Source organism: Callospermophilus lateralis, chromosome 7, assembly GCF_048772815.1.
Source record: "Callospermophilus lateralis isolate mCalLat2 chromosome 7, mCalLat2.hap1, whole genome shotgun sequence".
NCBI classification, from domain to species: domain Eukaryota; kingdom Metazoa; phylum Chordata; class Mammalia; order Rodentia; family Sciuridae; genus Callospermophilus; species Callospermophilus lateralis.
The window spans coordinates 5,718,779-5,745,635 of record NC_135311.1 but is presented as its reverse complement, the minus strand read 5'-3'; the positions used below and the strand labels follow the sequence as shown (position 1 = coordinate 5,745,635).

General features: G+C 45.2%; 2 protein-coding genes across 16 annotated transcripts in view; both read left to right on the top strand.

Annotated features, from left to right (window-relative positions):
- Positions 1-317: 317 nt before the first annotated feature.
- Cfap141 (cilia and flagella associated protein 141) lies at positions 318-4,446 on the top strand. The gene is made up of 4 exons (XM_076863639.1): positions 318-350; positions 864-904; positions 3,456-3,585; positions 4,345-4,446. Exons 1-4 carry the CDS (start codon positions 318-320, stop codon positions 4,444-4,446), a joined length of 306 nt encoding a protein of 101 aa, XP_076719754.1.
- Positions 4,447-12,032: 7,586 nt separating this feature from the next.
- The window catches only part of Tpm3 (tropomyosin 3), a 28,688-nt gene continuing 13,863 nt past the window's right edge, over positions 12,033-26,857 (top strand). For 7 of the 15 annotated variants that reach the window (XM_076861999.1, XM_076862001.1, XM_076861998.1 and 4 more), the window contains exons 1-5: positions 12,033-12,226; positions 12,906-13,031; positions 24,474-24,607; positions 26,206-26,323; positions 26,431-26,501. In XM_076861999.1, the coding sequence (XP_076718114.1) occupies positions 12,110-12,226; positions 12,906-13,031; positions 24,474-24,607; positions 26,206-26,323; positions 26,431-26,501 (566 nt within the window). In that variant the 5' untranslated portion in view covers positions 12,033-12,109. Of the gene's footprint in view, positions 12,227-12,905; positions 13,032-18,497; positions 18,716-24,473; positions 24,608-26,205; positions 26,324-26,430; positions 26,502-26,857 lie in introns of those variants that run through there. The other 8 variants (XM_076862004.1, XM_076862007.1, XM_076862011.2 and 5 more) reach the window with 2 other exon arrangements.

Here is a 26,857-nt window from a genome sequence, read left to right as displayed (position 1 = left end):
GCTAACAGGCTATGGGGCATGAGGTTTTGCCTCCAGAGAATTGGTCGGATACTCTTAGGGACATCAACAGAGAAATCCTGAAATAGGGATGGTGGCCCTTGCTCACAGATTTGCCTGTGTCACTAATAGAAGGCTGGAGAACCAGGAATCCCTTCAGGTCTCCAGGGCAACAGGCCAGGTGACCAATCAACTCCTAGGCCCAGGGTCATTGTTGGAGGCCTAAATGTTGCTATGACTACTGCAACCTTGGTGACTGAACTAAACAGAAAGGAGAGCCTGCTCAGTCTCCTCAGACTTAAGCAAGCAAGTCTGTAGACATGTCTGCGGAAAAGATAACAAAAGTAGAAGAGGTATGCAGAATTGGAAGGAGGGACTGGGTTGAAGGAGTTTCCCTTGAGGAGGTTTTTCTGATCAGTTTTCTTAGAAGTAGGCTATTTATTGGGGAAAGCGCTTGATTTAAGACTAGGATATAGTTAGTAACAGGAGTGGGATACTATGCCTAGCATCTAATAGGTATTCAATGTGCCAAGTGCAGTAGTACACACCTGTAACCCAGGAGGCAAGGCAGGAGAACCACAAGTTCAAGGCCAGTCTCAGTAACTTATCAAAAAATTAAGAAGCCCAGGGATGTAACTCAGTGCTTCGGGGTTCAAACCCCAATACTGAGGAGATAGGGGGCCAAATATCAACTCTTGCATGTTTTTTTTTTATTCTGAAAAGTGTAGAACTTTCTTCCCACCTCCCCTAGGAAATTGACTACTACCTATCTCAAAAATATGAATCTTGTACAAGAAAAGGATACTTGCCGTTAGTGAGGTTCTGGAGATTAAAGGCAGATCAACAGAATTTCCCTTTTCTTGCAGAACTTTCAAAGGGCCCTAGAATTTAAGAAGATGGTCAACAGGTAATCTCTGCTTCTCTTACCCTTACCCTTCAGCTTGACCTTTCTACACTCCTGTCGCTAAGCCACACCGAAACTCTGTCTCGTTGAGGGCTCATTAAAAGAAAACAGCTCAGGAGCTGAAGCAGGAGGATCACAAGTTCAAAGCCAGCCTCAGCAAAAGCAAGGCGCTAAGCAACTCAATGAAATCATGTCTGTAAATAAAATACAAAATAGGGCTGGGGATGTGGCTCAGTGGTCAAGTGCCCCTGAGTTCAATTCCTAGAACCTATCCCCTAAAGAAGAAAAAAAAGAAAAAGCCTAGGCCTGGTGGCACCTGCATGTAATCTCAGCTACCAGGAGTCTGAGGCAGGAGTATCAAGTTCTAGGCCAGCCTCAGCAATTTACCAAAACCCTATCTCAAAAAATAAAAAGGGCTGGTGATGTAACTCAGTGATAGAGTGCTTTCCCAGCATGTGTGAGGCCTTTGGGTTGATCCTTAATACCGAAAAGAAGGGGAGAAGGAGGAAAAAGAACTCTGATGCCAGGTCTTCCTCCCAGGAGATTTTGATTGAAATGTCTGGGATAAGATAGAAGAAGCCTATTTTTAAGAATATTGGCCAGGTGCAGTGGCACACACCTATAATCCCAGTGTCTCAGGAGGTTGAAGCAGGAAGATCGTGAGTTCAAAAGACAGCCTCAGCAACTTAGTGAGGCCCTAAGCAACTCAGAAAGAACCCTGTCTCTAAAATAAAATACAAAAAAAGAGCTGGGGATGTGGCTCAGTGGTTAAGTGCCACTGGGTTCAATCCCCAGTACCAAAAAAAAAAAAAAAATTTCAGGTGGTGCACACCTGTAATCCCAGTAGCTGGGGAGGCTAAGGCAGGAAAAATCAAAGTTTGAGGCCAGCCTCAGCAATTTAGCAATTTAGACCCCGTTTAAAAATAAAAAGTAGAGCCAGGCACAGTGGCACAGGCCTGTAATTCTAGCAGCTCAGGAAGCTGAAAGAGGAGGATCATGAGTCAAAGCCAGCTTCAGCAATGACAGGTGCTAAGCAAATCAGTGAGACCCTGTCTCTATAAAAATACAAAAATGGGCTGGGGATCTGGCTCAGTGGTTGAGTGCCCCTGAGTTCAATCTCTGGTACCAAAAAAAAAAAAAAAAAAAAAATGAGAAGGTACATACACAAGAATGTTCACGACAGAGTTGTTTATAAAAAATAAAGCTGGAAACAACAACAAAAACAAAAAAAAAAAAACTACACAGCCTTTAAACTGAAGGAAGCAAATCTCTGTGTTCATATGAGAAGTCCAAATTGTTAAGAAGCTCTGTGTATGTAAATGTATAATGTCTAGCTGAGTGCTAGAGTGCTTGCCTTGAATGCCTGAGGTCCTAGTTTAGCTCCCCAGCAATGTAAGTAAGGAGGAAGAGGGACTGGGGCTGGGGCTCAGTGGTAGGATGCTCGCCTAGCATGCACGAGAGACTGGGTTCAATCCTCAGCACCACATAAAAATAAAAGATATTGTGTCCACCTAAAACTAAAAAATAAATATTAAAAAAAAAAGAAGGAGGAGGAGAAAGAAAAAAGAAAAGGAAGATATACCTGCTGGTATCTGATAGAAAAATTTCCTGGAAGGATGCATAAGAAACTTCTAGTTTGTTGAGTAGTACTGGGTCAGGGCTAAGCTTTTTTTAATTGTTAAAGAAAAATTTTATTCAAAGTAAAACTAGGAGCTGTGCTTGCCTGTAATCCCAGCTGATAAAGGAGGCTGAGGCAGAAGGATCAAAGGTTTGAAGCCAATCTGGGTGACTTAGTGTCTTGAAATGAAATGAAAAAGAGGTGGGAATGTGACTCAGTATTACAGTGCTTGCCTGACATTCAAGAGGTCTGTGTTCAATCCCATGTATCATGGAAAGAAAAAAGAAAAAGTAGAGTTAGGGACAATGAGCTGAGATCCAGGTCTGCCACTAAGTAACCTTGGGCAACTCACAACTTTCAGTTTCTTTGCCTGTATCATGTAAAAATTAATACCTGTGCCTCAAAGTTATTGTAATGATTAAATAACATAATTACTTAATATGTACCAGGTTCTAAATCAATTGTAGTTTTAAGGATTTTTGCAATCTTTGGGGGAGGGGTAGTGGTACCAGGGTTTAAAACCAGGGCACAGGACCACTGAGCCACATCCCAGCCCTATTTTGTATTTTTTTTTTTTTTTACAGAAAGGATCTCACTGAGTTGCTTAGTGCCTCACTTTTGCTGAGGCTGACTTTGAACTTGCAGTCCTCTTCCCTCAGCCTCCCGAGCCACTGGGATTACAGGTGTGCGCCACTGTGCCCAGATGCAATCTTTTGACAATGGAACAAGGGTTCTAAGTGATGAAGCAGCCTCACTGATTGGGTTTTTAATCTCCACTCATTTTTTTTTTTTTTTTTTTTTTGGTGGTAGTGGTTCTGGGTATTGAGCCCAGGGCCTTGTGCATACTAAGCAAGCACTCTACCAGCTGAGCTACATCCCCAACCCTTCCCTTCCTAATTCTAACCCATTCAACCACCACCTCTGTACCTTGGGCAGGTGGCAAACTTCACATATTCACTGTGCATGGCAGATGACATTGAGCCAGAGGAGAAACCCATACACCATCCTAAGGATGCAGGATGCCATGGTAAAGGAATTGGCACTGGCCAACAAACAACTACTGATGGTGAGTTCTAGGAGAACTGTGCCTTTTCCAGCTGGGATTTCAAAATATTAGTCTCTGTCATTACTCACCCAGCTCATTACACCAGAACATCAACTGTTTAACTCCAAGTGCCAAAGTTCTTTTTCAATAAGTGATTCTTTGCATCCAGCTTGCAGGTAACACATTTCAAAGTCCCAGAGTGACCTGGGTGGTGTTGCATACCTGTAATCAGAACAATTCTTGAGAGTGAGACAGGAGGATTGTAAGTTCAAGTCAGCCTGGGCAACTTAGTGAGACCCTGTCTCAAAATAAAAATAAAAAGGACTGAGGATGTGACTCAGTGGTAGAACACTTGCCTAGCACATATGAGGTCCAGGTTTCAACCCTCTGTACTGGAAAAAAAAATGTTTTTCCAAAGTGCATTATAGTCTTTGTCTCATCTTACTGAGACACTAAACTGCCTCCATTAATGCCCGGAACCTACTCTTGTTACGTCTTTCTCTCCCTCATGTCCCAATAGCTGTCATGTCACCATCTTTGTATCCTGGGAACCTAGCAGAATTCCTGATTTGTGGTATGTTCTCAGCAAATATTTGCTGGACATAGGGCTTCACCCATGAAGAAAAAATTGGTTCAGCCTCTCTAGCACTGTCTAGCTTTGAGTTATAGCTAAGTCCGGGTCCAAAAGAAAAGGAGTTATGGGAAAACAACCAGGAAGAGAGAATGAGGAAGGTTGGTAAACAGAGAGCCAACACCACACTCTTCTGCCCTCCCTGCCAGGTCCGTCAAGCTGCCCTGCACCAGCTGTTTGAAAAGGAGCATCAGCAGTACCAGCAAGAACTAAATCAGATGGGCAAAGCTTTTTATGTGGAGAGACTCTGACAGCCTCCGAAACACTGCTCTTCCCTTCTTGCCATACCTGCTAACGTAGCCTTCTTGAGCCTCTACTACCTTGAACTTCCTTCCCCAAACAGACTGAGCCTGGGACAATTTCCCCATCTTTATCACCTTCCCTGTCAATCCCCTGCTTCCAACTGGGAACAATCTATTTTTTTAAAAAAATGATGAAGGGGGCTGGGGTTGTGGCTCAGCGGCAGAGTGCTCGCATGGCGCATGCAAAGCCCTGGGTTCCATCCTCAGCACCACATAACAATAAATAAATAAAGATGTTGTGTCCATCTACAACTAAAAAAAATTCTTAAAAATGGTGAAAACGAGTGACGCCTTGTGGTCGGAGTGGGATCTGCAGCATTGATGGTGGTGGCGGGTATATAATGGGAGTTGAAATTCTGATTTAACAAATAAAGCTACCTCTTGGGGCTGGGGATGTGGCTCAGGCGGTGGCGCGCTCGCCTGGCATGCATGCGGCACGGGTTCGATCCTCAGCACCACATACAAACAAAGATGTTGTATCCACCGAGAACTAAAAGATAAATGTTAAAATTCTAAAAAAAGCTACCCCTTAAAGGTTCACACTTTTTTGAACAGGGCTCATTCTCTCAGCCTCAAATCTTTTTTTTTTTTTTTTTTTTTTCTATTTCTGTGGTACTGGAAATTGAACCCAGGGGCACTTTACTACTGAGCTACATTCCCAGCCCTCTTTTATTTCTTACTTTGAGACAGGGTCTCAAAGTTGCTTGGGGCCCCACTAAGTTGCTGAGGGTGGCTTTGAATTTGTGATTCTCTTGACTGAGCCTCCAGAGCCACTGGGATTACAGGTGTGTGCCACTGCACCACTAAGTTGCTGAGGGTCTTGCTAAATTGCTGAGGCTAGCCTCGAATTTGCAATTATCCTGCTTCAACCTCCCAAATCGCTGGGATTATTACTGGGGTGTATGCCGCTCTGCCCAGCTTTGATTTGTTCTTAACTACCATAATTTTGATTTCCTGGACTTTGCACACCTCCTCTCAGATCTTTTCTGTATACTGGGACAAATAGCTTTGAATGTGGCTATTAATCTACAGGCACTATGGTGCTTGAGTGTTAGGATACAGTATTCGAGGTTTTATGTCATTTAATTATTATGAAACTTTTTTTTTTTTCCTTTGAGGTTGAACCAGGCCCCTTAACCACCAAGCCACATCCCAAGCCCTTTCATATATTTTATTAGACACAAGGTCTTGTTGCATTGCTTAGGGCCTCAATGAGTTGCTGAGGCTGGCTTTGAACTCACAATCCTCCTGCCTTAGCCTCCCAAACTTCTGGGATTACAGGCATGCGCCCCTGCGCCTGGCTTTATTGTGAAATCTTAGAAGCCTCTTTCCTCTGAGCCTGAATACCCACCTCTGCAAGAATGAGAGGATTCCAGACTCAAATGCCCCCAGGTAAAAGGCAGATAATGTAGAAGGTGTGAAAAAATAAAGGATAAGGAGATTTGTGAGAGATCAGGAAGAGTATGTCCATCCGGAAGGCATTTTAAATACTGAAAAGTACTGAATGTACCCACAGGACACAGAGAACCTTATTATTAAGGCTCTACTTTCTATTCAAATGACTTCCAAAGCCAAAGAGACACACACTATTGTTCCCTGATGTAATTGTCACTCAACTTACTTTTCCCAAGTCTCTTGCTTTGCCAGTGGCAACTCTCTGGTCACTCATCTTGGCCACATGATCTTTTCCTTCCCTCAACTCCATGTGGCTGTCTCCACTACAAAACCCACAACCTTCATTTCTTCTCTCAAGTCTGACTCTATCCTTCAATCTCCTACTGAACCCCAATTTTTCATCTTCCAGATGTTAGATCTTCTTCCTTCTGACCCTTCACATTCCTGATAAGTGCTGAGAGGTAACAGGGATAATGAGGAAAGCACAAGACAGGCACAGTGGCACACACCTGGAATCCCAGTGCCTTGGGAGGCTGAGGTAGGAGAAACCCAAATTTGAGGCCAGCCTGGGCAACATAGGGAGAACCTGTCTCAAAATGAAAAAAAGGTCTGGGATGTTGCTCAGTGGTACAGAGTCCTGGGTGCAATCCCACTGCCCTAAAAAAGAGAGAAAAAGAGAGAAAAAACACAGGTTTGGGAGGCAGGTGTGGTTTCACATTTGCTTCTTTAATTTGTGAATCATCATATGTAAGTTATTTACCTGAGTCTCATTTCCTCTTCTGAAAATGAGGATAGGACAGGCTGGGGTTGTAGCTTAGTGTAGAACACTTGCTTAGCATGTGTGAGGCCCTGAGCAACACACACACACACCAAAAAAAAAAAAAAAAATAGGACAAAAATAATCATCACGATTTCTTTTTTTTGGGAAAGAGGTACCGGGGATTGAACTCAGGGGCACTCGACCACTGAGCCACATCCTCAGCCCTATTTTGTATTTTACTTAGAGTCAGGGTCTCACTGAGTTACTTAGGGCCTCACTAAATTGCTGAGGCTGGCTTTGAACTTGCTATCCTCCTGTCTCAGCCTCCCTAGCTGCTGGGATTACAGGCATGCGCACACATTGAGGATCAATCAAATAGTGAGAGCAAGCCCACTAGTGCTTGGCCCACAGTAGGTACCCTCATGTTTCCCCTCAGATTTCTCCATTACCTAGGTCCCTGTTTGTTGGCCTCTGGCCAGCCCCCTGTTCACTTCACGGTCATTTTCCATCCCATGCTCATCCCTCTCTCTGCCCTCCTCATTCTTCCATCTCCAGCCCCATCACCTCTGCTTCCTAAACCTCCATCTTTAGTCGGTAGCCACTCATGCCAAACAAAACGTGGAGCTCACGGGCTGTGCCGAGGGGTGAGGGGCATGAACAGTAATGACAGATACAAGGTGTATTTAATAGGAGTCAAAACCATGCACATGAGGCCTGCAGTTGACCACAAACCTGAAGCTGTCTCCTGTTTCCTGCCCTCGATTTCCCAAAGGTCTGCTGTCTTGCCTTTATTACTTCTTTCATCTTCCCTCTTCTCTCTTATCTGTCTCTCAGTTCATTTGTGTTGTTGTTGTTGTTGTTTTTGTTGTTTGTTTGTTCTGGGGATTGAACCAGGCACTTAAGCACTGAGCCACATCTCCATCCCTTTTTATGTTTATTCTTATTTTAAGACAGGGTCTTGCTAAGTTGCCTGGTGCCTTGTTAAGTTACTGAGGCTGGCCTCCATCCTCCTGCCTCAGCCTCTTGAGTTGCTGGGATTATAGGCGTGTGCCACCATGCCCAGTTCCCAGGACACCTTTAGCTTCTTATTCACCAAGTTATGCGGCTTGTAATGAAGAGAACAGGCTGTAATACTGAATGGGTCTGGGTTCCAATCCTTGTTCTGTCACCAGCTGTGGGACCCCATGCAAGTCACTTAGATTTTCTGGGTTACGGCTCCTTATGTGTAAGATGGAGATAATGTCTACTTCATTGGGTTGCTGTGGGGATGAAATGAAGCACTTGGCAGAGATTCACACACAATGTCCAACAAATGGTAACCCACCCTGAGGTTTTCCGCCTCTAATGAGACTTTCCCCCTTCTTGCTTCTGCTCTATGACCTAGATTTCCCTACTTCAACGCAACTTCCTCACCACCTCTTCTATTTTTCTGTGCTTCTTTTTCTGTTCGTTTGGACCCACAGAACGTCCCATCCCCTCTGACATGATCCCTGACCTTGGCCTCTTACCGCAGGGCTTGTCAGTGCCAGGCTGGCTCCAGTATTGGCAGATCGGCCCCCCACAGAGCCCGTCTTCCCCGATCCTCTCAGCCTATCCTGTCGGCTCTCATCACATCACAGGAGGTACCCATCCAGCCTCTCTTTCCGCTATAGTTGATGCCTTGGCCAGATCCTGCGGCCCAGAAGGGCTCAGACCTGTTTGAAGTAACCACATAGGAAGCACTTCCAGGAGAACCAGAGGAATTTTATCAGAGGCCATGTGATGTTTTTGCCTAGTTATGACATCCAAAGTCTCCTTCTAAGAGAGCCAATATTCCCAGTCTGCTTCTGTTCCCCCAGTTCCCCAAACACCAAAGTCCTTCCAAGTCTTGCTAGTTTCTTTTCCAGCCTCCCTCCCTCCAGCCTTTGGTTTCCCAGTGAGAACAAGTTCCTCAGAGAAGGGGCTAGAACTTAGGGGGTTAAGGATAAGGAGGAAGGGCAAGAAAAATGAAAATCACACTTACACTTTGGAAGTCACAAATGAACAAAGATGTAAGACCACCCACCAGGGCCTCCACTGGGGCCTGTGTGCTCATCGTTAGTCTCTCCCTGGAAGGCAAGAGCTGCACAACAGGAATTGACTGGGGCTTGGGACAAGCTATCGATCAAGATCAAGGTCATTGTGGAATTGGTGTGTGGCCAGGGGAGTGTAGGGACTAATGGCAATGGGAACAAGGACACATGGAACAGGCCTGGGGGCTAAAGCAGAGAGCCTTTCTCCCACCCGCCCCCACTTCCACCCAACCTCCCCACCCCGCAGGGTAGCTATAACTCAGGCTCCTTTCTGCCACAGTGGAGAAAGCATCTGCTTACCACCTGACATACAACAGATCTGACTCTCTTCAAAAGAGAAAGAAGGGAAGAAGCCCGGACCCTGGGAGGGAAGACCCTTGGAGAAGCCAGCTCAGGAGTTCTTGTGGTAAAAAGCCCCAGAAGAGAAGGCCACTGGGCTCCCTCTCTCAATCTTGAGTTAAAGCTTTCCTTTTGATTCTGCCAGGCAGGAGAGATCTAAGCCATCCCTCCTGGATCCCCACTGGAGCTCGCTGGTGAGACAGCTCACTCTTCTGTTCTGGACATCCAAGGGTGACTTTAAGGAGTATGCCTGGAGGTCATGGGGGAAAAGGTGAGAAGGGACAAGATGGAGGAAAGAAGAAGCCCAGCACTTTGGAGTTTTCTGACTATAATATTTTCTCATCTGTAGCAGGAGGTACCAAGATGGTGCCTACTGAGAGGACCTCAGCAACTTCCTTCGTGGGTGAGATCTGGAAAGGTTAGGAGTTCTGTTGGAAAGGTAAAGCAGAACATACAAGCCCTCCCACCCCACCCCCAGAAAGCCTCCAGCCAGCTGGAATGGCATCCAAGACAGCAGGTGGCAAAGCTGATGAGAAGCTGCTGACATTGCTGATCCTCTAGGCTGGGGCCGTGACATAGAGGGGAGACAAGCTTCGTGTGGGAGCTTTGGGGAATGAGATAGGTGCCCGGATGTGGAGTCCTGCCTGGCCTAAAGTCCTTCCTGCTTTAGGCCAGTGTGATCCAGAAAAGGCCAGGCACTGGTGGGAGCGGGGCTGTGGCCCGGAGGGCACGAAGGGCAGATGAGCAAGGGCTGGCTGTTCTGGGAGGTGCAAAGCAGGGGTCAGTGCCCTTCCAGAAGATGGCTCGCCATCTAGATGTGATTGGATCCAGTTGTCTCTGCCCTGACCTTTCTTTGAAGTGAGGAGAAAGGCTGGTGATCACCAAAGCTCTCCTGCTTGTTTTCGGGTTTTGTTTTTTTGTTTGTTTGTTTAGGGGTTTTCTTGTTTTGTTTTTTGGTACTAAGGATTGAAATCAGGGGCACTTTACTACTGAGCTACATCCCCAGCCCTTTATACTTATTTATCATTTTTGTTTGTTTGTTTGTTTGTGGTCCTGGGGATTGAACCTGGGGCCTTGTGCACACTGAATTACATCCCCAGCCCTCTTTTTATTTTGAGACAGAGTCTCACCAAGTTGCTAAGATTGGCCTTGAACTTATGATCCTCCTACTTCAGCCCTCCAAGTAGATAGGATTTAAGGCATGCACCACCATGCCTTCCTACCTGCTTCTATGTGATATGTTTGATATTGGGTTGTTTAATTAGAAACCAACTAAATGTCAAACATATTCTTATAGCAGCAGGCAATTCAGCATCACTCACACTTCTATGTCGACCTCTAGGGCTCTGGGACTCCTCTGTCTTTTTTACTGAACCTCTTCTCTCCAGGACTACCCCCCTCCCCCCAAAGAGCAGTAGATGCAACCCAGGTGGATTTCAATCTTAACCTGAAGGACTGGTGTGGGAGTGGAAGAAAGTTGGAATTGGGAATCAAATCTCTTTATATCTTGCCCCCTTTCTCTAGTAGGGATCATCTTTCTTTTTTGTCCCTGTATTTTTCTTCTTTTGCCCCTCCCCGCCATCCTCTGCTTCCTCTCCCTGGGACTCTGGTTCCCTAATTCTTTTCCCTGGCTCCTCTCCACAGTAGGGGTCTTTGGTTTCTCTGCTTTCCTTCAGGTCAGCTGATGGTCTAGCTGCTGGTCTACCAGTAGTAGTCTACTATACTATTCTGTGCCTGGAAGCTTTCATGAGTGAACTCCAGCTCTGCCCTGCCAGCTGTCCAGATTGGTGTTTCAGTTCCCACATGGCTGAGACTTAGCATTAATACTAACTATCTTTGACATTATGACTAATTCAAGCCATTTATTCTTCCCTGAGAGCTCTGGTCACCTTGAACAGTGCCCACCTCTCCTCTGGCATATTCTTGGGTATATGATGCCAGTATATGGGGATCAATTGCCACCTGCCAATAACAAGGCTCCAAGTGGAAAATGAACATGACTTGGAAACCCACCAGGGGGTTGGTGATGATTGTAAAGGTGTGGTAGGCAATGGGTTGGGTGTTGAAGAGAGAACGTGAAGAGCAAAGAGCCACAGAGACCCTGGTATGTATGGACGCAAAAGTTAAGATCACTTGGGGGTGGGGGCTGGGGTTATGGCTCAGCGGTAAAGTGCTTGTCTAGCACGTGCGGTGCGAGGCACTGGGTTCCATCCTCAGCACCACATAAAAATAAATAAATAAATGTACAACTGCAACTAAAAAAAAGGTTACTTCTTTGGAAAAAACAGATGCATTATCTTGGCATTATCTTGTCTGGATTACTCTGACCCTCCCTATTTTTCTCCCCACTTCACTGGAAGCTCTGGGGTGGCCTTCCAGATCTCAATCCTACCCTCTTACTCTATTCCTATGCCTCTAAGGGAGAGGAACAATGTCTCCCTGCCAATTAGAGACTCCCAAAATAGCACAGCAATTTGATCTGGAGATCTGGGGGAATTGTCAAGGATCATGAGTGACCTCCCCTCTTCACTGTTGTCCAAGTTCCCTGAATACCAGGAATCAAAAGATGAAACTCAACCAGTAGAGTTGGATCTGCATCCAACAGAGTCTAGGGGAGAGCATGGAGGGAACTGAAGGGTAACTAGGCCCCTCAGGATGAATACTGCCATTCTAGAATTGCCAAAGTGTTCTCCCCTCCCCTGTCCCTGCACTTTTATATCACCCAGAAAGAGTGGAAAGTTTCAGGGTCAGGGAGAGCCTTTCCCCTCCCCCACTTTCCATTGTCTAAAATCAGCCTCAGCTGTTCCCCCTTACTTTTTTTTTTTTAGTGGTTGTTGTTGGTGGTGATGTCAGTCCATCAAAGTGTCTCACCCTGTGTTCCCCCGGGAGAATACTGATGGGGGTGGAGGGAATTGGAAAGACCATATTGGGAATAAGAGGTGGAGCCCTAAGCAGAGATAAAGGCTTAAGTCTGGGAACCCCTAGTTGTTCAGACAGCATCTCCTCCTTTCTTATCCTAGTCTCTAGTTCTCCATTGCACAGGTAATCCCACCAACAGCCACTGCTCATGATGGAGGCCATCAAGAAAAAAATGCAGATGCTGAAGTTGGACAAGGAGAATGCTCTGGACCGGGCAGAGCAGGCTGAAGCGGAGCAGAAGCAGGCCGAGGAAAGGAGTAAGCAGGTAGGCATGGCACTGAGCCATCTCACCTGCTGGGGAACCGGAGGGGGAGAGGGAAGAGGGTTCATGGGAAAGGCAGTGACCACTGAGCCACCTCACCTGCTGGGAAAGGAGGGAGAGAGGGAAGGAGGGAGAGAGGGAAGGGGTTTCATGGGAAAGGCAGTGACCATTGGTGCCAGCTCCTTCTTTGGCGGGAGGGACTCCCCAGCCTCAATTGGACAGTAGAGGACATCTATGGTCCTCAAATGCCTGTGTAACTGTGGCAAAGTCAGTGGCCTCTTTGGTGCCACAGTGTGACTGCTGGATTAGTGGACCACATTTTGGAAGAACCTCTGACTTCTAGAGGAAAAGGTAAGAGTTTAACATGAACCACCTCTTTTCTCTTAAATAGTGTCACAGATATCTTTCTACACTCTTGGATATTTACCATCTAAGGGTCTTGGATGAAAACCCAGGACGGTTTGTTGATCTTAGGATCAGAGACTTTAGGATCCCAGATCAAGCCACAACATTACTCCTGGAGCAGTGGGATGCAAATGGTTGGAGAGAAAATGTGTCTGTCTCTGGGGAGGATAACATGGAGGCTGGACTCAGGGTCTATCAGAGTCCTAGTCTGCATGATCATGCATGATCCAGATCTCAATCCTACCCTCTTTGTGTATGACTCTCTGGACTCCTGTAGCTGGAGGATGAATTAGCAGCTATGCAGAAGAAGCTGAAAGGGACAGAGGATGAGCTGGACAAGTATTCTGAAGCCTTAAAGGATGCCCAGGAGAAGCTGGAGCTAGCAGAGAAGAAGGCAGCTGATGTGAGTATGAGAGAGATGGAGGATGTGTTTCATCTACACACAGACATCTTCATATTAATATATTCCAACACACTCTGACATATACATACTTGTGGGCTCATGGAACATAGACATATATACCCATACACATTTTTGCATTTAATCACATGCTAGTATATCCTCATAATGGCATATATTTTCTTTCTCAAAGACATGTTGTGGTTGGGGATGTAGCTCAGTGGTAGAGTACTTGCCCAGCACTTATGAGAAAATGGGTTGAAAGAAAAAGAAAGAAAGGCCCAGTGCAGTGGTGCATGCCTGTAATCCCAGCAACTTGGGAAGCTAAAGCAAGAGGATTGCAAGTTCAAGACCAGTCTGGGCAACTTATCAAGACCCTGTCTTGCAATAAAATATAAAAAGTGTTGAGGATGTGGCTCAGTGGTTAAATACCCTGGGTTCAATCCCCTGTACAAGAAAAGAAAGAGAGAGGGAGAGAGAGAGAGAGAGAGAGAGAGAGAGAGAGAGAAAGGAGAGAGAAGACAGACATTCATATAGATGTCTCATTTTTATTTTACCTACCCCCAGCTGGGGAATTTAATTATCTTTTCCAGGACCTGGACAAAGGGATTGGACTCCTAGTCCAGACTGCTATCATGTATCCTACCTCCTACCCCATGACATTCTTAGCTTTTGTGTACAAGGCTAGGCATGTAGATGTGTGTATTAATAGAGAAACTCTCATATCTCAACTGCCCAACAAAGCCGGCTTGGATTTCACAATGGGAAATGGAGGTCACATTGACCCTGGCCCTATATGGGTCTATTCATCTTGGCCAATGTGGACACCTGCCCTTATGCCTCAGATACCATAGGAAGTACTGCTCATAGGGCAACTCAGAGGTCCCCAGAGTGGACTTTCATAGAAACTAAGGAATCTTAGGAGGTAAAGTTATCACCACCAGACCTTACTCTTTGTTCTTGAGTAAATTATTGTTTCTGTAGGGCTGATTGTTCACATTTGAAAAGGAAGTAAATTACCTTTTTTTAAACCACTTCATATTATCCTGTAACCACCTATTTTCTTTCACTTTCAATTTTGAAGTTTGCTGCAAAGATAATAGACCAGATAGGAAATTTTTTGGAAGAAAAATACCATAGAAATACTTTTTTGGGGTACTGGAGATTGAACCCAAAACCTTCCACTGGGCTATAAGCCCAGCCCACAGGAATTGTCTTCCTACCACCTGTAGTACTGGGGATTGAACCTAGTGGTACAGGGGCACTCTACTACTGAGCTACATTCCTAGCCCTTTTATTTATTTTGGTCTCATTAAATTGCTGTACCTGGCCTCAGTCTCTGAAGTTGCTGGGATTATAGGTGTGTGCCACCATGCCCAGCTCTATTGCAAAAGAGAATTCTCTCTTCTTGGAAAACTGCAAACAAACAAGCAAGCAAACAAAACCCCACAGGTTACCCCCAGGATGAGTGATAGACGGCTTGTTGGAGTTGCCAAGCCTAGGTCCCAGGTATGGGTGGATGAATCTCTCTGGTTCCAGTATATGGACAGGAGGATAGACGTTTTCACAAACTAGCACAATGTCAGCATAGTTTTGTGAGATGCTAGAAAACAACTCCCCAGGGAGGTCCTTAAGCTAAAACATTTGCAGGCTCAAGGAGGTGTATTCCAGAAGCAAGAAAAAGAAGTCTAATAACAGATCTTGGAAGAGGGAAGGTGATGGAGGCTGTAGATAATAAATCAATATTACCGGGAAGATAAAGGAACTTCTTGGGGTTGAATTCTGTCTGTTGAATTGTTTATTTATTTTATTTATTTTGATACTTGTGATTGAACACAGGGGTGCTTTACCACTGAGCTACATCCCCAATCCTTTAACTTTTTTTTTCTTTTTGAGATAGTGTCTTACTAAGTGGCCAAGGCTGGCCTCAAACTTGAGATCCTCTTGCCTCAGTCTCCAGAGTAGCTGGGATTACAGGTGTGCATTGGCACATCCAGTTTGTCTTAAAATGTTTTATACAACTGGGCATGGTGGTGTACACCTGTAAGCCCAGCAGCTCAGAAGGCTGAGGCAGGAGAATCACAAGTTCAAAACTAGTCTCAGCAACTTAGGGAGGCTCTAAGCAACTTAGTGTCTCAAAATAAAAAATAAAAACAGCTAGGGATGTGACTCAGTGGTTGAGCACCCCGGGTTCAATCCCTGATACCAAAAAAAAAAAAAAAAAAAAAAAAAAAAAAAGTCAAAAAAAGGAAAGCAAGTTATTGTTTATAGGAATTGGAAAAGTACCAAATAAGGAAGAGTATCAAGGTTTAAAAAGAGAGCAAGGGCCAGGCATGGTGGCACATGCCTGTAATCTCAGCAGCTCAGGAGGCTGAGACAGGAGGAACGCAAGTTCAAAGCCAGCCTCAGCAACTTTGAGGCACTACACAACTCAGTGAGACCCTATCTCTAAATAAAATCCAAAAAAAAATTAGGACTGAGGATGTGACTCAGTGGTGGAGTGCCCCTGAGTTCAATCCCTGGTACCAAAAAAAAAAAAAAAAAAAAAAAAAGAGAGAGAGAGAGAGTGAGCAAGGGTCAGCATCATCTGCAGCATAATATATATACATCTTTGTGGGAAGGGTGCTTTGTCCAATACAAAAGAAGCTCTGTTCTTCTGATTAATAAATAAGTAAACAGAACATATTACCTTGTTGTAGGTGGACAGGGAGGAGAGGGATGAGGAAGTGAATAGCTGCATGTTTACACAGACAGAACTGGTTATCTGAGAAGCCTTTGTGAAAGTCTAGGATTTGCTAGGACTGCTTGAACAAAGAAAGGCAAGGATGTGGCAAAGGTCAATCCAAACTTTATTTTTTGTACTTCTCCAAGGTTGTCTAATATTGTTTTAAAAATTGTGCCAAAATATAAATACATAAAATTTGCCACTTTAACCATCTTTTAAGTACACAGCGACACTACATATACATTTACACTGTTGTGCAACCATGCCTAAGGCCCTCTTAATCTGAGATGAAATCAGAAGCTGTTTAGGGAGAAACGGGTAAGAGGAATACAATGGTTAGGACACAAGAGTCATAACACCCTTTTTTAAGAATAGGCATTGGGAGAGATGGGGGGAGAAGGAACAGACTTGGACTTATAAACTTGTTGATATATTATATTGTTTGTCACCAGTAAAACAATAGCACTGGGCCCCTTGCTGCCTATCCATCATGTTCCTAAAGGCTATCAGGAGTCAGCCCATCTGTTTCCCTGGATCAAGAGGAGATTATCTGTTCAAGTCCACCAGCCTCAGGAATGCAGTGGTGCTCTCAACACCCCTTTGGGTTGTCTAGGACAAGGGCTTCAGCTTCTTCATTGGGGCCCAGAGAGGTGCAATAGTGCCCCCTGCTGATCAGTGTTCAGATAAGAAAATCTCACTTCCACCTTGGGATGAGATTTCTTTAAAGCCAGCTGGAAAAATTAGGCCATCAGGTACAGAGTCAGAACCCTGCTCTTCCTTTGCAGTTACTGTGGGAGAAATCAAAGTACCCTACCAAGAAAATTTATTGTTGGTCCAAGTTTTTTTTCTTCTGAATAAGGTCATTATTTATTTAGTATTTCAAAAAGAGAGAGGAAGGCAGATTCTCTGGAGGGGGCATCCTTAGAATCAGACCCAGATATTACACAACAATTGCCTTTCCAACACTTTTAAGGGTTAGGATTCTTGATTCTAAGTCCTATTCTATATGCTAATTCTGTAGGTGAAAAGAGCTGCACCAGAGGAGAAATTTATCATTATTACTTACTGAGAAGGATGAAGGAATAGAAAGAAATAGAGGGGAAAATAAAATTTTCAAGTCTGGCTGGGCTGGGGATGTAACTCAGTGATAAAGCGTTTGTCTAGTGTGTGAAGACTCTGGTTTTGATTCCCAGTACCAGCAAGGGAAGAAAAATATACCTCAAGTCTCTCTCTTTTTTTCTACCTTTTTTCTTTTGGTATTGGAGGTTAAACCCAGGGGCACTTACCACTGAGCCACATCCCCAGCCCTATTTTGTATTTTATTTAGAGACAGGGTTTCACTGGGTTGCTTAGTTTCCTCCAAGTTGCTGAGGCTGGCTTTGAACTCTTGATCCTCCTGTCTTAGTCTCCCAAGCTACTGGGATTTCAGGCATGTGCCACCAATCCTGGTTTCCCCATCCCTTTTAGCTTCTTTGAGACTGGTTTCTCTAAGTTGCCCAGGCTGCCCTCAAACTTGTGATCCTCCTGCCTCAACCTCCCCAGTTGCTGGGTTTGCAATGGTTTGTCATAGAGCCTGGCTCAAGTTTATTATTGTATTTCCAGAAATCCTGCATAGCAGTGCCTGAGCAGGATCTAGTTCCTTGGGATACCTCAAGCAGTAGAGGCAGTGAAATTGGTGAAAGTCATTATAGAATGGAGGTTCAATTCCACAGTAGTTTTCCAGGCACCTCTATCTTGCTGTTGCACAAAGGATCTAGTGACAGGAATCTGCAATAAGAATTCCTTCCTGATAGAATGGGGGCATATCTGCAGAAAGGACTGTAAGTGATCATTAAATTACCAAGTCCTGAGTCATTCCAAAACCTGAAGGGGCTGGTAAGTCAATTAATGGTATACATATATTTTGCAAGGTGGGGGTAAAGGGGGATATTGGGGATTGAATCCAGGGGTGCTTTACAATTGTTATTTTTTAAATTTTAAGACAGGGTCTCTTTAGGTTGCCCAGGCAGGCCTCAAACTTGGGATCCTCCTGCCTCGTTGCTGGGATTTTACAGGTCTGGGCCATCAGGCCCAGGTTAATGGTGCATGCTGACTCTCAAATAGGGGAAACATTGGTATTGTAAATAGAATATTTAAGTCAACAATCGATGCTAAATAGAATGAGGACTTGATCAACTTGTCTGTCTCTTCCACCCCAATAGTTTCCTTCATTGATTTCCAGGAAATGGAGAGAACCTACCTGAGCAAATTTTGGTAGGAAGCTGTAGTGGAAAACTCTTTGAAAGATGAGACCCAGAAAGTCTTTTAGGCTTTTCTTAGAACCTGTCCTGGGATGGGTGGAAGCAGAGACTGTAGGATGTTTCTATTGTGGAGAGGATACAGGGTACCCTCGTGGGTAAGCGGTGGCGAACAGGCATTGCGAGGTCAACTTCGGGAGTGGAGGGGCAACACGACACTTGTAAATGGGCCAACCATTGTGGGCAGCCTGCCTGGCCACAGAGGCTAGACCACGCAGCGACCCCCAGTTACCATGGTAACCCTCCCTCTTCCCAACCCCGCCCCTCTTTACTAATCCAGGGAAAGTCCGGCGGGGAGTGGTCGCCCAGGGCGACTACGAGGCTCCGCCCCTCGCCCGGTCCGGCTCTCCCTCCAGTGGACAGCCTTCCCGCCTGCCTGGCAGAGGGAGGGCGCCGCAGCCGTGGCGTCACATCCGGGCGGGTGGGTGAGTTCCGGTATTTCAGGGCGTAGCAGGCGGAAGTAGGGGTGAGAAGCGGCTGCAGCGCCGAGAGGAGGCAGAAGGCAGATAACGAGAAGCCGCTGGGTGGGCACCATGGCCGGGATCACCACCGTCGAGGCGGTGAAGCGCAAGATTCAGGTTCTGCAGCAGCAAGCGGATGATGCCGAGGAGAGGGCTGAGCGCCTCCAGCGGGAAGTTGAGGGAGAAAGGCGGGCCCGGGAACAGGTACCGAGAGCGAGGCGCACGAGGGAGGGTCCAGGCACCGGCGCAACCGGGACCCCGCATAGGGCGCCTTTTGCTGTGATGCGCGGTCCTTTGCGGGCCAAGGAGGCCCCGGAAAGGAAGTTGAGCCCGGAGGATGGGTGGAGCTCAGCTCCGACGGGACAGCCAGCGGGCCAGCGGGGAATGGAGCGCTCCGGCGAGCAGGCTTGACCTTTGAAGGAACCGAGCCTCGCAGGGCCCGGGGAGTGGTTTTTTCCTCCTTGCAGCTCATTCATTCTGTCCCTCGCCGTCGGGCGCGGCCGGGGGAGGGGCTCAGCGGCCTCTCCCTCCCCCACTTCCCCGTGAAGGGTGGGGGGACTTTGGTCTCTTGAGGTTTCCGGCCCGAGGAGTAAGAGGGAGTGGGCGCTCCTCTGGTCCGGGAGGGCTGGGCCTGACCTCCCGTGAAAGGGTGCGGGCTGGGGGTGGGAACCGCCGGAAAGCCCTCGGCTCGGCCTGCTGGCTGCTTTTCCGCTCCCCCTCCTACTCAGGAAATGAGGCAGCAGTCGGCTCAGAGGAAGCGCGGTGCCCTCCCTCGCTAGAGGAGCTTGATGCCCCTGCACCGTCTCCCATCCTGTGGCCTAGGGCCCTTTTCTCTTACCGGGAGCTCCTTTAACTCCTGTACCCATACACATGAAGCGGGAGGGAAATGATGGTATTTCTCTCCCTAAATCAGTGTGCAAGTGTAGCGTCCAGCCAACTTCCCTGGCTCTACCCTTAAAGACCTGAAAGGCAGGAACGTCTGCTAGATTGAGACCTTCGCTGCTGAAGTTTGAGCAGTGCAGGCTGAACTAGTTAAGAACATTTCTTCCAAGAAGAACTGATAAGGAAGTGTATGGCAGCGAATCAGAGGTCCGTGCCAATCTCAAGGTAGTTCTGATTGAGCTGGGCAATGTGGTGGATGCAAACAGAATAGTTGCTATTTTCCTAATTGTTCAGTACAGTCTTTTTTTTTTTTTTAAAGTTCAATATTTGTTCGGCTGGAAGTTGGAACATAAAGTGCTGGTGGAATGAATGGTGATTCTTGAGATTTCCTTTTAGAAGTGGTTGACTAGTTTTAGTAAGCCATAATATTTTCCAAGATCTAGGGTGCAGTCTAGTGGGTGAAGCTGATCTCTTGAATCTTTGATTTCAGAGGATGAGCCTAAAGTAACTGTTGCTAATAATGTGAAGACCTGATGAAAGAACTCTTGTGGTTTCTTGATATTCTTTTGTTCTTCCTCTTGATAGGTTCTTTTTTTTTTTTCTTCATGCCCCAGTGGGAGTGACTGAGAATTTGTTTTTGGGGGGGAGAAGTGAAATTTGGAAAGGGGTGGGAAAGGGAAGTTACAGCTGTGCTCCAAGTTGATACTTGTATTTTATAATAGTATGGAGATGCTGCAGCTTGTTTTCCTCCGTTACCTTTTTCTAGGTGGAATTTTTCCTGTTCAGTATACGGGTACCTTCTAATTTTCAATTCAAGTGAGATGGACTTGCTGAGTGACTCAAACAATGACACTTTTTCATCTCCTTTGCTCTGGAGACCAGATAGTCTTAAAGGGGAAAAGAGTATGGAGGATGTTGAGCTGCAGCATGTTAGGCTCATCATTTAAATATGAGCACTCTAAGAATAATTTTGGGTAGATGATGTTGTGTGTCCCAAGATTTGGTAATTTTCTTGCAGGAAAATTTGGCTCTTTTTTCCCCCTTTCCTTGGTGATTCTGGGGAGATAAGCAACAGAGTGAGCAGTTTCATAAGTAGCTTACTCCCTCACTCAGCCTACCAAATTTGCATAGTGAGCTGAGGTCTAGTGAGGAAGTTTTCAAAATGGGGAAGTGGGGAAGTAGGGTGATAGTTAAATATTGATGAAACCAGTATCTACTCTTCCTTAGCCTGAGGGAACATAATCTTTTGGCTTTCTGCTCTAGTGAACTTTAAACTCTCCTGAGGTAAAATGATGGTAGGACGGGAAAGGGATGCCTGAACCACCTGTTATTCTACTTGTTTTTTCATCCCATGCTGGGAATTGAATCCAAGGCCTCCTGTGTGCTAGGCAAGCTCTTTACCACTAAGCTTGATTCCCTGCCCTGTTATTCTCTTTAGGGCATTCTGGAATGTGGGTTTTGCGGGTTCCTCCCTCTGGACCTGGAAGCTCAGCACTCCCTGATGATATCTCAGGCTGTTGGTGGGACTGTCAATTATTTTTCTAGTTACTTTGTATGAATACCCAGCAGCCCATGTTGTGAAGCTGGATGAGATCAAAGCCGAGACACTGGAGTTGTTCTGAAAAGATCAGTCTTTTCTGGTCTCAAACTGGAGATAGACCTTTTTAAATGTAGCACCTTCTCAAATCCACTTTTAGTTTTGAGTTTCCTTTGTATTTCTGGCAATATAAAATTTAAATGCAGGTCTTCTTCTTAACCTGATTTGTGGTGGTAAAAATGTTACATATGTAACATTGTAACCTTTTCCTCCTTTCCACAGGGGGTCTTTTAGATTTTTCTTGAACTCTGAACTCATGAGCTCAAGTGATCTTCCTGCCTCAGCCTCCCAAATGGCTGGGGCTAGGAGAATGAACTCTACACTGAGCTACAGTCCTAGCCCTCACCTTATCTTTTTAAAATAGCCCCCCTCCCCTTTTTGTCCTGACCTGAAATTTTAGGAATATTGTTGAGGGGAGTGAGTGAGCTTTTGAACAGCTGTTTTGATTCTGGCTTTAATCCCCAATTCCTAGTCTCTGGAGAGGGTTAGAATGTTTGTGTGTGGTGATTCTCTCCATTTGTGGGGTCTGGTGGGTATCACCTTCCTTTGGTTTAGATTTGTTTTCCTGCTGCTTACCATTCTCTGCCCCCAAACCAGAGCACACTCATAGGGGAGAAGCAAATAGTCCTTTGCTCTGAGTGCCTCCATTTAGGCTCCACCTTTGTTTACTTTGGGACCAGCAAACAGTTCTATTCCCTTGCTCCCAACATGCCTCCCTCCCGCTTGATAAATTTAAATTCCCCCAAGGACATGGTATCTAGCTCCCTGGTAGATCTTTTTGTGAACACAATGAGTTCCAGCAGTCCCTTACAGGCACAGGGCTCAAGCTTAACTTTCCTAGTACTCTTTTTCCTTTTAATTCCATCTGTGGCTTTTATCTAAAAAGAGAAACTCCAGTGTGGCAGAGTGCCAGATTTAGGCAAATCCCCTTCTGTCCTTGGCCCTGTTCTGCCTCTGAGAACCAGTGCGCTGTCAGTTTCTTGCCTTTAGGGGTGTGGTTTACTTTGGGACTTTCTCTGGAGTGGAGGATGGCAGCATTTAAACCAAACTCATGGCATAGCTGGAGCTGCTGTCAGCCATCTTCTAATGTGACCAAATTCCTGTTGGGTTCCACTTCCACCACCACCCCTGAGATCTTTGTCTCCTGGGCCCTGAAGCATCCTTTTATTACTTGAAGGGAAGGACCTCAGACTATATCTTCCAAGCTGGGCCAGAGCGGGGTAGACTGAAAGGCCAAGACCATATCTGGGTGAGCATGCTAAAACCTAGGCTTACTAGAAACACACAAAATTTAATGTTTCCCAGGGCCAGTGTGGTTTGCAAAAGGTAGTACTTTTCTTTATTGTTGACCTGAAAGGGAGAGGCCTTGTGCATAGGCTCTGGCTTGAAGGGAAAGAAAGGTTGTCTTCCTTATTTCTTTAAAAAGAGTTTCAGATCTCAATTCTGCTGATTCTCTATGGGAGAAGGGGGAAAATCAGTGATGACTTGGAGCCCCAACCTTTGGGATCTCTGAAGATTTCATAGGGACTCCCATCTTGGTTTCTGCTTTTGATAGTCTTGTGTGCGCATGCTCTTGTAAGGGAACCAAGAAGCGTTTTCTCCTCCCTTTTCAGCCTTATGAAGAATTCTATTGTAAATGCTGATTTGTGGGAGAAACTGCCTGAGCCAGCTTGTTGTCATGGAAACTACAACCCTGCCCCCATAGCTTGTTATCTTCTACTCCAATTTGGGTAACTACTGATCTGGTGGGGACTTGCATTTTATGAGCTTCCTCCCAAGTCTAGTTCCATATTTTGTGTTTTCATTTTAGGTGTCTGAAAGGGGGTACATAATTGTATTGTACTGCAGTATCTCTCAGTTCCTGCCTGATACCCTGTATCTTGACTGATTGGCCTTGTTGGTCTGGGAAGAGAAATCTGTATTGTCCTAGGGGACATATGTTTTCCTGGAAGAGACAGAACCAGAGAATACTTGTCTTTGTGGTGTCTTGAATAGTATGGTTAGAGACACAAATGGTTTCTTAGTAGTTTCAGCTTATGTAGACTTGTCAATTTTTTTTCCCTGTAGTCTGGTGGTTAGATTTTTGCCTCAACTCCCTGCCCCGCTTCCCTGGCCCTTGAACCTCCTATGTTTGTATGTGGAAATTTTTGTACCAGTCCTGGTTGTTACTAGGAGTCTTTTGGGCTGTATCCTTCCCCATAGGACTGGTGGCCCAGATTTCTAAGCTGCTGCCACCCTGCCTACTAGGAGGAAATCAGGGTAATAGAATTCAGGCAGTCTGAGCTGTGGAGGAGAGATCATGTTTACCAGGCACTTGGATAAGCATCTGAACTGGGTGGTTTGCAGGGCAGATTAAATTCTTGCATACTTAAAGCAATCACAGGAAGGAGACTTTTTCTACCTTTAGAATCTGTCCACGTGCAGGCAGCCTCCCTCCTTCCTTGTTTCTCATTCCATAACCAGACCTTACATTTACTCACTGAAGCTTGGAAGTCAGTTACAGGGTTGATATAAACTGTATTGGAAAATGAAGGTAAGGGGATGACTAAAGAAATCGAAAGGATTCAGGAATTTGGAGGCAGGAGTGGTGGAATGTTTACTTGTGGGTTTTTGTTGTTATTGTTTCGTTTTTGGTAATGTCACCAAAGCAGATACTTTTAGCCAGAAACAGCTCTTCCTTGGCAACTCAAGGGGTTGAGGAGGCACGCTGAAGGCATAGAGGAAGGTATCCCAGTGTTCCATTCTTTTGCTTTCCACTGGAAGGCTAGTCTGGTGAACATTCTCTCGGCTTATTTACTTCCTGGTATTTTAGGGTAAGGAAATCAGGGTTAACAACTCAAGTTAAGCAGAAAATTAATGGATAATCCAAGGTTTTCTCTTTAAGAGCCTTGCTCATTTTCTATTTTATGAGACATTTACAAGAAAGTTGCTGAGTGAGACGTACCTCCCAGTTAGAACTCAGGTAGAAAGAACCTTTTCGGGCTACCTTTTCTCGCCCCAACGTGTTAGAAATTTGGACTAAGTCCAAGAGGAAATGGGGTACTGTCACTGATCTGGGCAAGGAACTGAGGGTTTTTTGGTTTTTTTTTTTATTTTATTTTGAGACAGGGTCTTGTTAAGTTACTGAAGGTCTTAATAAATTACCCATATGGGCCTTGAACTTATGATACTCCTGCATTATTCTCCCAAGTTGCTGGGATTATAGGCACGCTCCCCCATGCCTGGCAAGGAACTGAGGTTTTTAAACAGTCCTCCTGTGGAACATATGGGAGTTCGTTGGTGGGAAAGGGAGGAAGATACATATATATATATATCTTCCTCCTGTCTGTTAGATTTTTTAGCATCTGAGCTAAGACAGGTTCTACCCTAGAATCTTGCCTCTTCATGGTAGTCAGCCCCAATCTTACTGTCTTAGTTCTTTTCATTGTTCTTTTCATCCATTAATTTATTGCTTAACTTTTCCATTCTTTCATTCAAATGCAGGCTGAGGCTGAGGTAGCCTCCTTGAACCGAAGGATCCAACTGGTTGAAGAGGAGCTGGACCGTGCTCAGGAGCGCCTTGCTACTGCCCTGCAAAAGCTGGAGGAAGCAGAAAAAGCTGCTGATGAGAGTGAGAGGTGTGTGGGGGAGTCTGAGAGAATATGGATTTCAGACACACTTCATAGGCTGGCGATGTAGCTCAGGGACGGAGCACTTGCCCTGCATGCACAAGGTCTTGACAAAACAAAAACAAAAACAGACAAGTACATAATGACTCTGAACAGAATTTCCCTAGAGATTTGTGTTTTGTTTTTGTTTCTTTGTGGTGCTAAGGATTGAACCCAGGGCCTCACACAGGCTCTACCACTGCTTTTTTTTTTTTTTTGTATTAGGGATCTAGCACAGGGGTGCTTAATCACTGAATCACATGTTTAGTTCTTTTTATTTTGAGGTGGGGTCTTGCTAAGTTGCTGAGGACCTTGCTAAATTGCTGAGGATGGCCTCGAACTTGCAATCCTCCTGCCTCAGCCCTGAGTTGCTGGAATTGCAGGTGTGTGGTATCACTTCAAGCCAGACCTCTTTTTAAAAAAGCTAAGCTCTAGGGCTGGGGTTGTGGCTCAGCGGCGCAGTGCTTGCCTAGTACGTGCGAGGCCCTGGGTTCGATCATCAGCACCATATAAAAAAATAAATAAATAAAATAGAGGTATTATGTCCAACTTCAACTAAAAAATAAATATTAAAAAAAAAGATAACCTCTATTTTATAGATAATCTTCTTTCCTTCTGTTTTGCATATTCTTTCTGTTTTTTTGTACCAGAACTGGTACAAAAATTTCCACATACAAGTCAGTGCTGATGCATCTATATATTTGTGCTTCCCTTGCATTCCCTTCTCCCAGACATGACATATCATGACCATGGTGGTGTTTTTTTCATGTTTTTGTGGATTTTTTTCTTTTTATACAGTAAGGGTTACCTAGACCTCTGGCCCATTTGTAATGTTATTTATTTATTTATTTTCCCCCCTATATACTGACCTAACACTCCTTAAAAGGGAGTCACCATGTGGCTTCCACTTTGTGGATCATACACTTCCATTTGTGAGATTAGTCCCCTTTAACATAGGCTCTCAAAGTCAAGTCTCAAACCATCAGCATGAATAACATCTAGGCACTTGGTAGAAATTAAAATTCTCAGTTCCTCCCTGAGTTACTAAATGAAAAACTCTAGAGGCAGAGCCTAGCAATTCACTAAAGCTTCTCATCCTGGCTGTACTATTAGAATCGAGGGGGTACATAGAAGGGTATGCTTGGATCCCACCCCGTTTCAGTTGGTATTAATTGCAAGAGAGGTCCAGGCATTGCTGTTTTAAAAATGCCTCAGTAATTTTAATGTGTGACTAAGGTCAAGAGCCAAATCACAATAGAGGGTACATAACAACTTGCATGGTATTGAACTAAGGCTTTTCAGAATTAAAAGTGCCCTTTTAGGAAAATTAACACTGTGCAGCTGTGCAAAGGAACAAGACAGCTATGTGGGTACCATTTATAAGAAATGGAAAAGGAGAGAGAGAAAGAAAGAATGAAAGAAGGAAGCAAATTCAGGTGTGCAAGTAGTGCTACAGAATTTCTATTTGAATGACTGAGAGGAATGCGATTTAAAAGGTGCAATTTTGAGTCCATTCTTGAGTCCCTTGGGATGGAGTGTCAGTGCTCCGTTCATCCTTTTTCTGGCAGAGGTATGAAGGTTATTGAAAACCGGGCCCTAAAAGATGAAGAAAAGATGGAACTCCAGGAAATCCAACTCAAAGAAGCTAAGCACATTGCAGAAGAAGCAGATAGGAAGTATGAAGAGGTAAGTCTGTCCTCCTTGATTCAGTGACATCAGGCTTCTGCAAAGAATCAGGAGGGAACTGGTTCCTTCTTTGCTTTCTTGAGCAGTACCTGAATCTGTTCTTATAGGTGGCTCGTAAGTTAGTGATTATTGAAGGAGACTTGGAACGCACAGAGGAACGAGCTGAGCTGGCAGAGTCGTGAGTATCTCACTCCCCAGATCTTGTTGTACTGTTCCATCCCTTCCCTTTTGGCTTGGACACTGATACGTATAAACGAGCATTCTTTCAACCTTGTTAAACAGGGCCTACAGGGTAGAAGTCTTCTATAAGTGCTTTTAGACTCTTGGGCTTCCTCACTGTCTTGACCACCTACCAGGTGACAAATGAGGCTTGCTGATTTCTTCTTGGGAAGATTTACAAATTGAGGGAATATAAAGACTAATAATGGTGAACAGTTAACTGTCGCTGTGGGTCCTTTATATAACTGTGGGTCCTTTCACCTGGGAGGTCTTTCTCCTTGAAGCGTTGAAGTGCCTATACTGACTTAAGAGCTG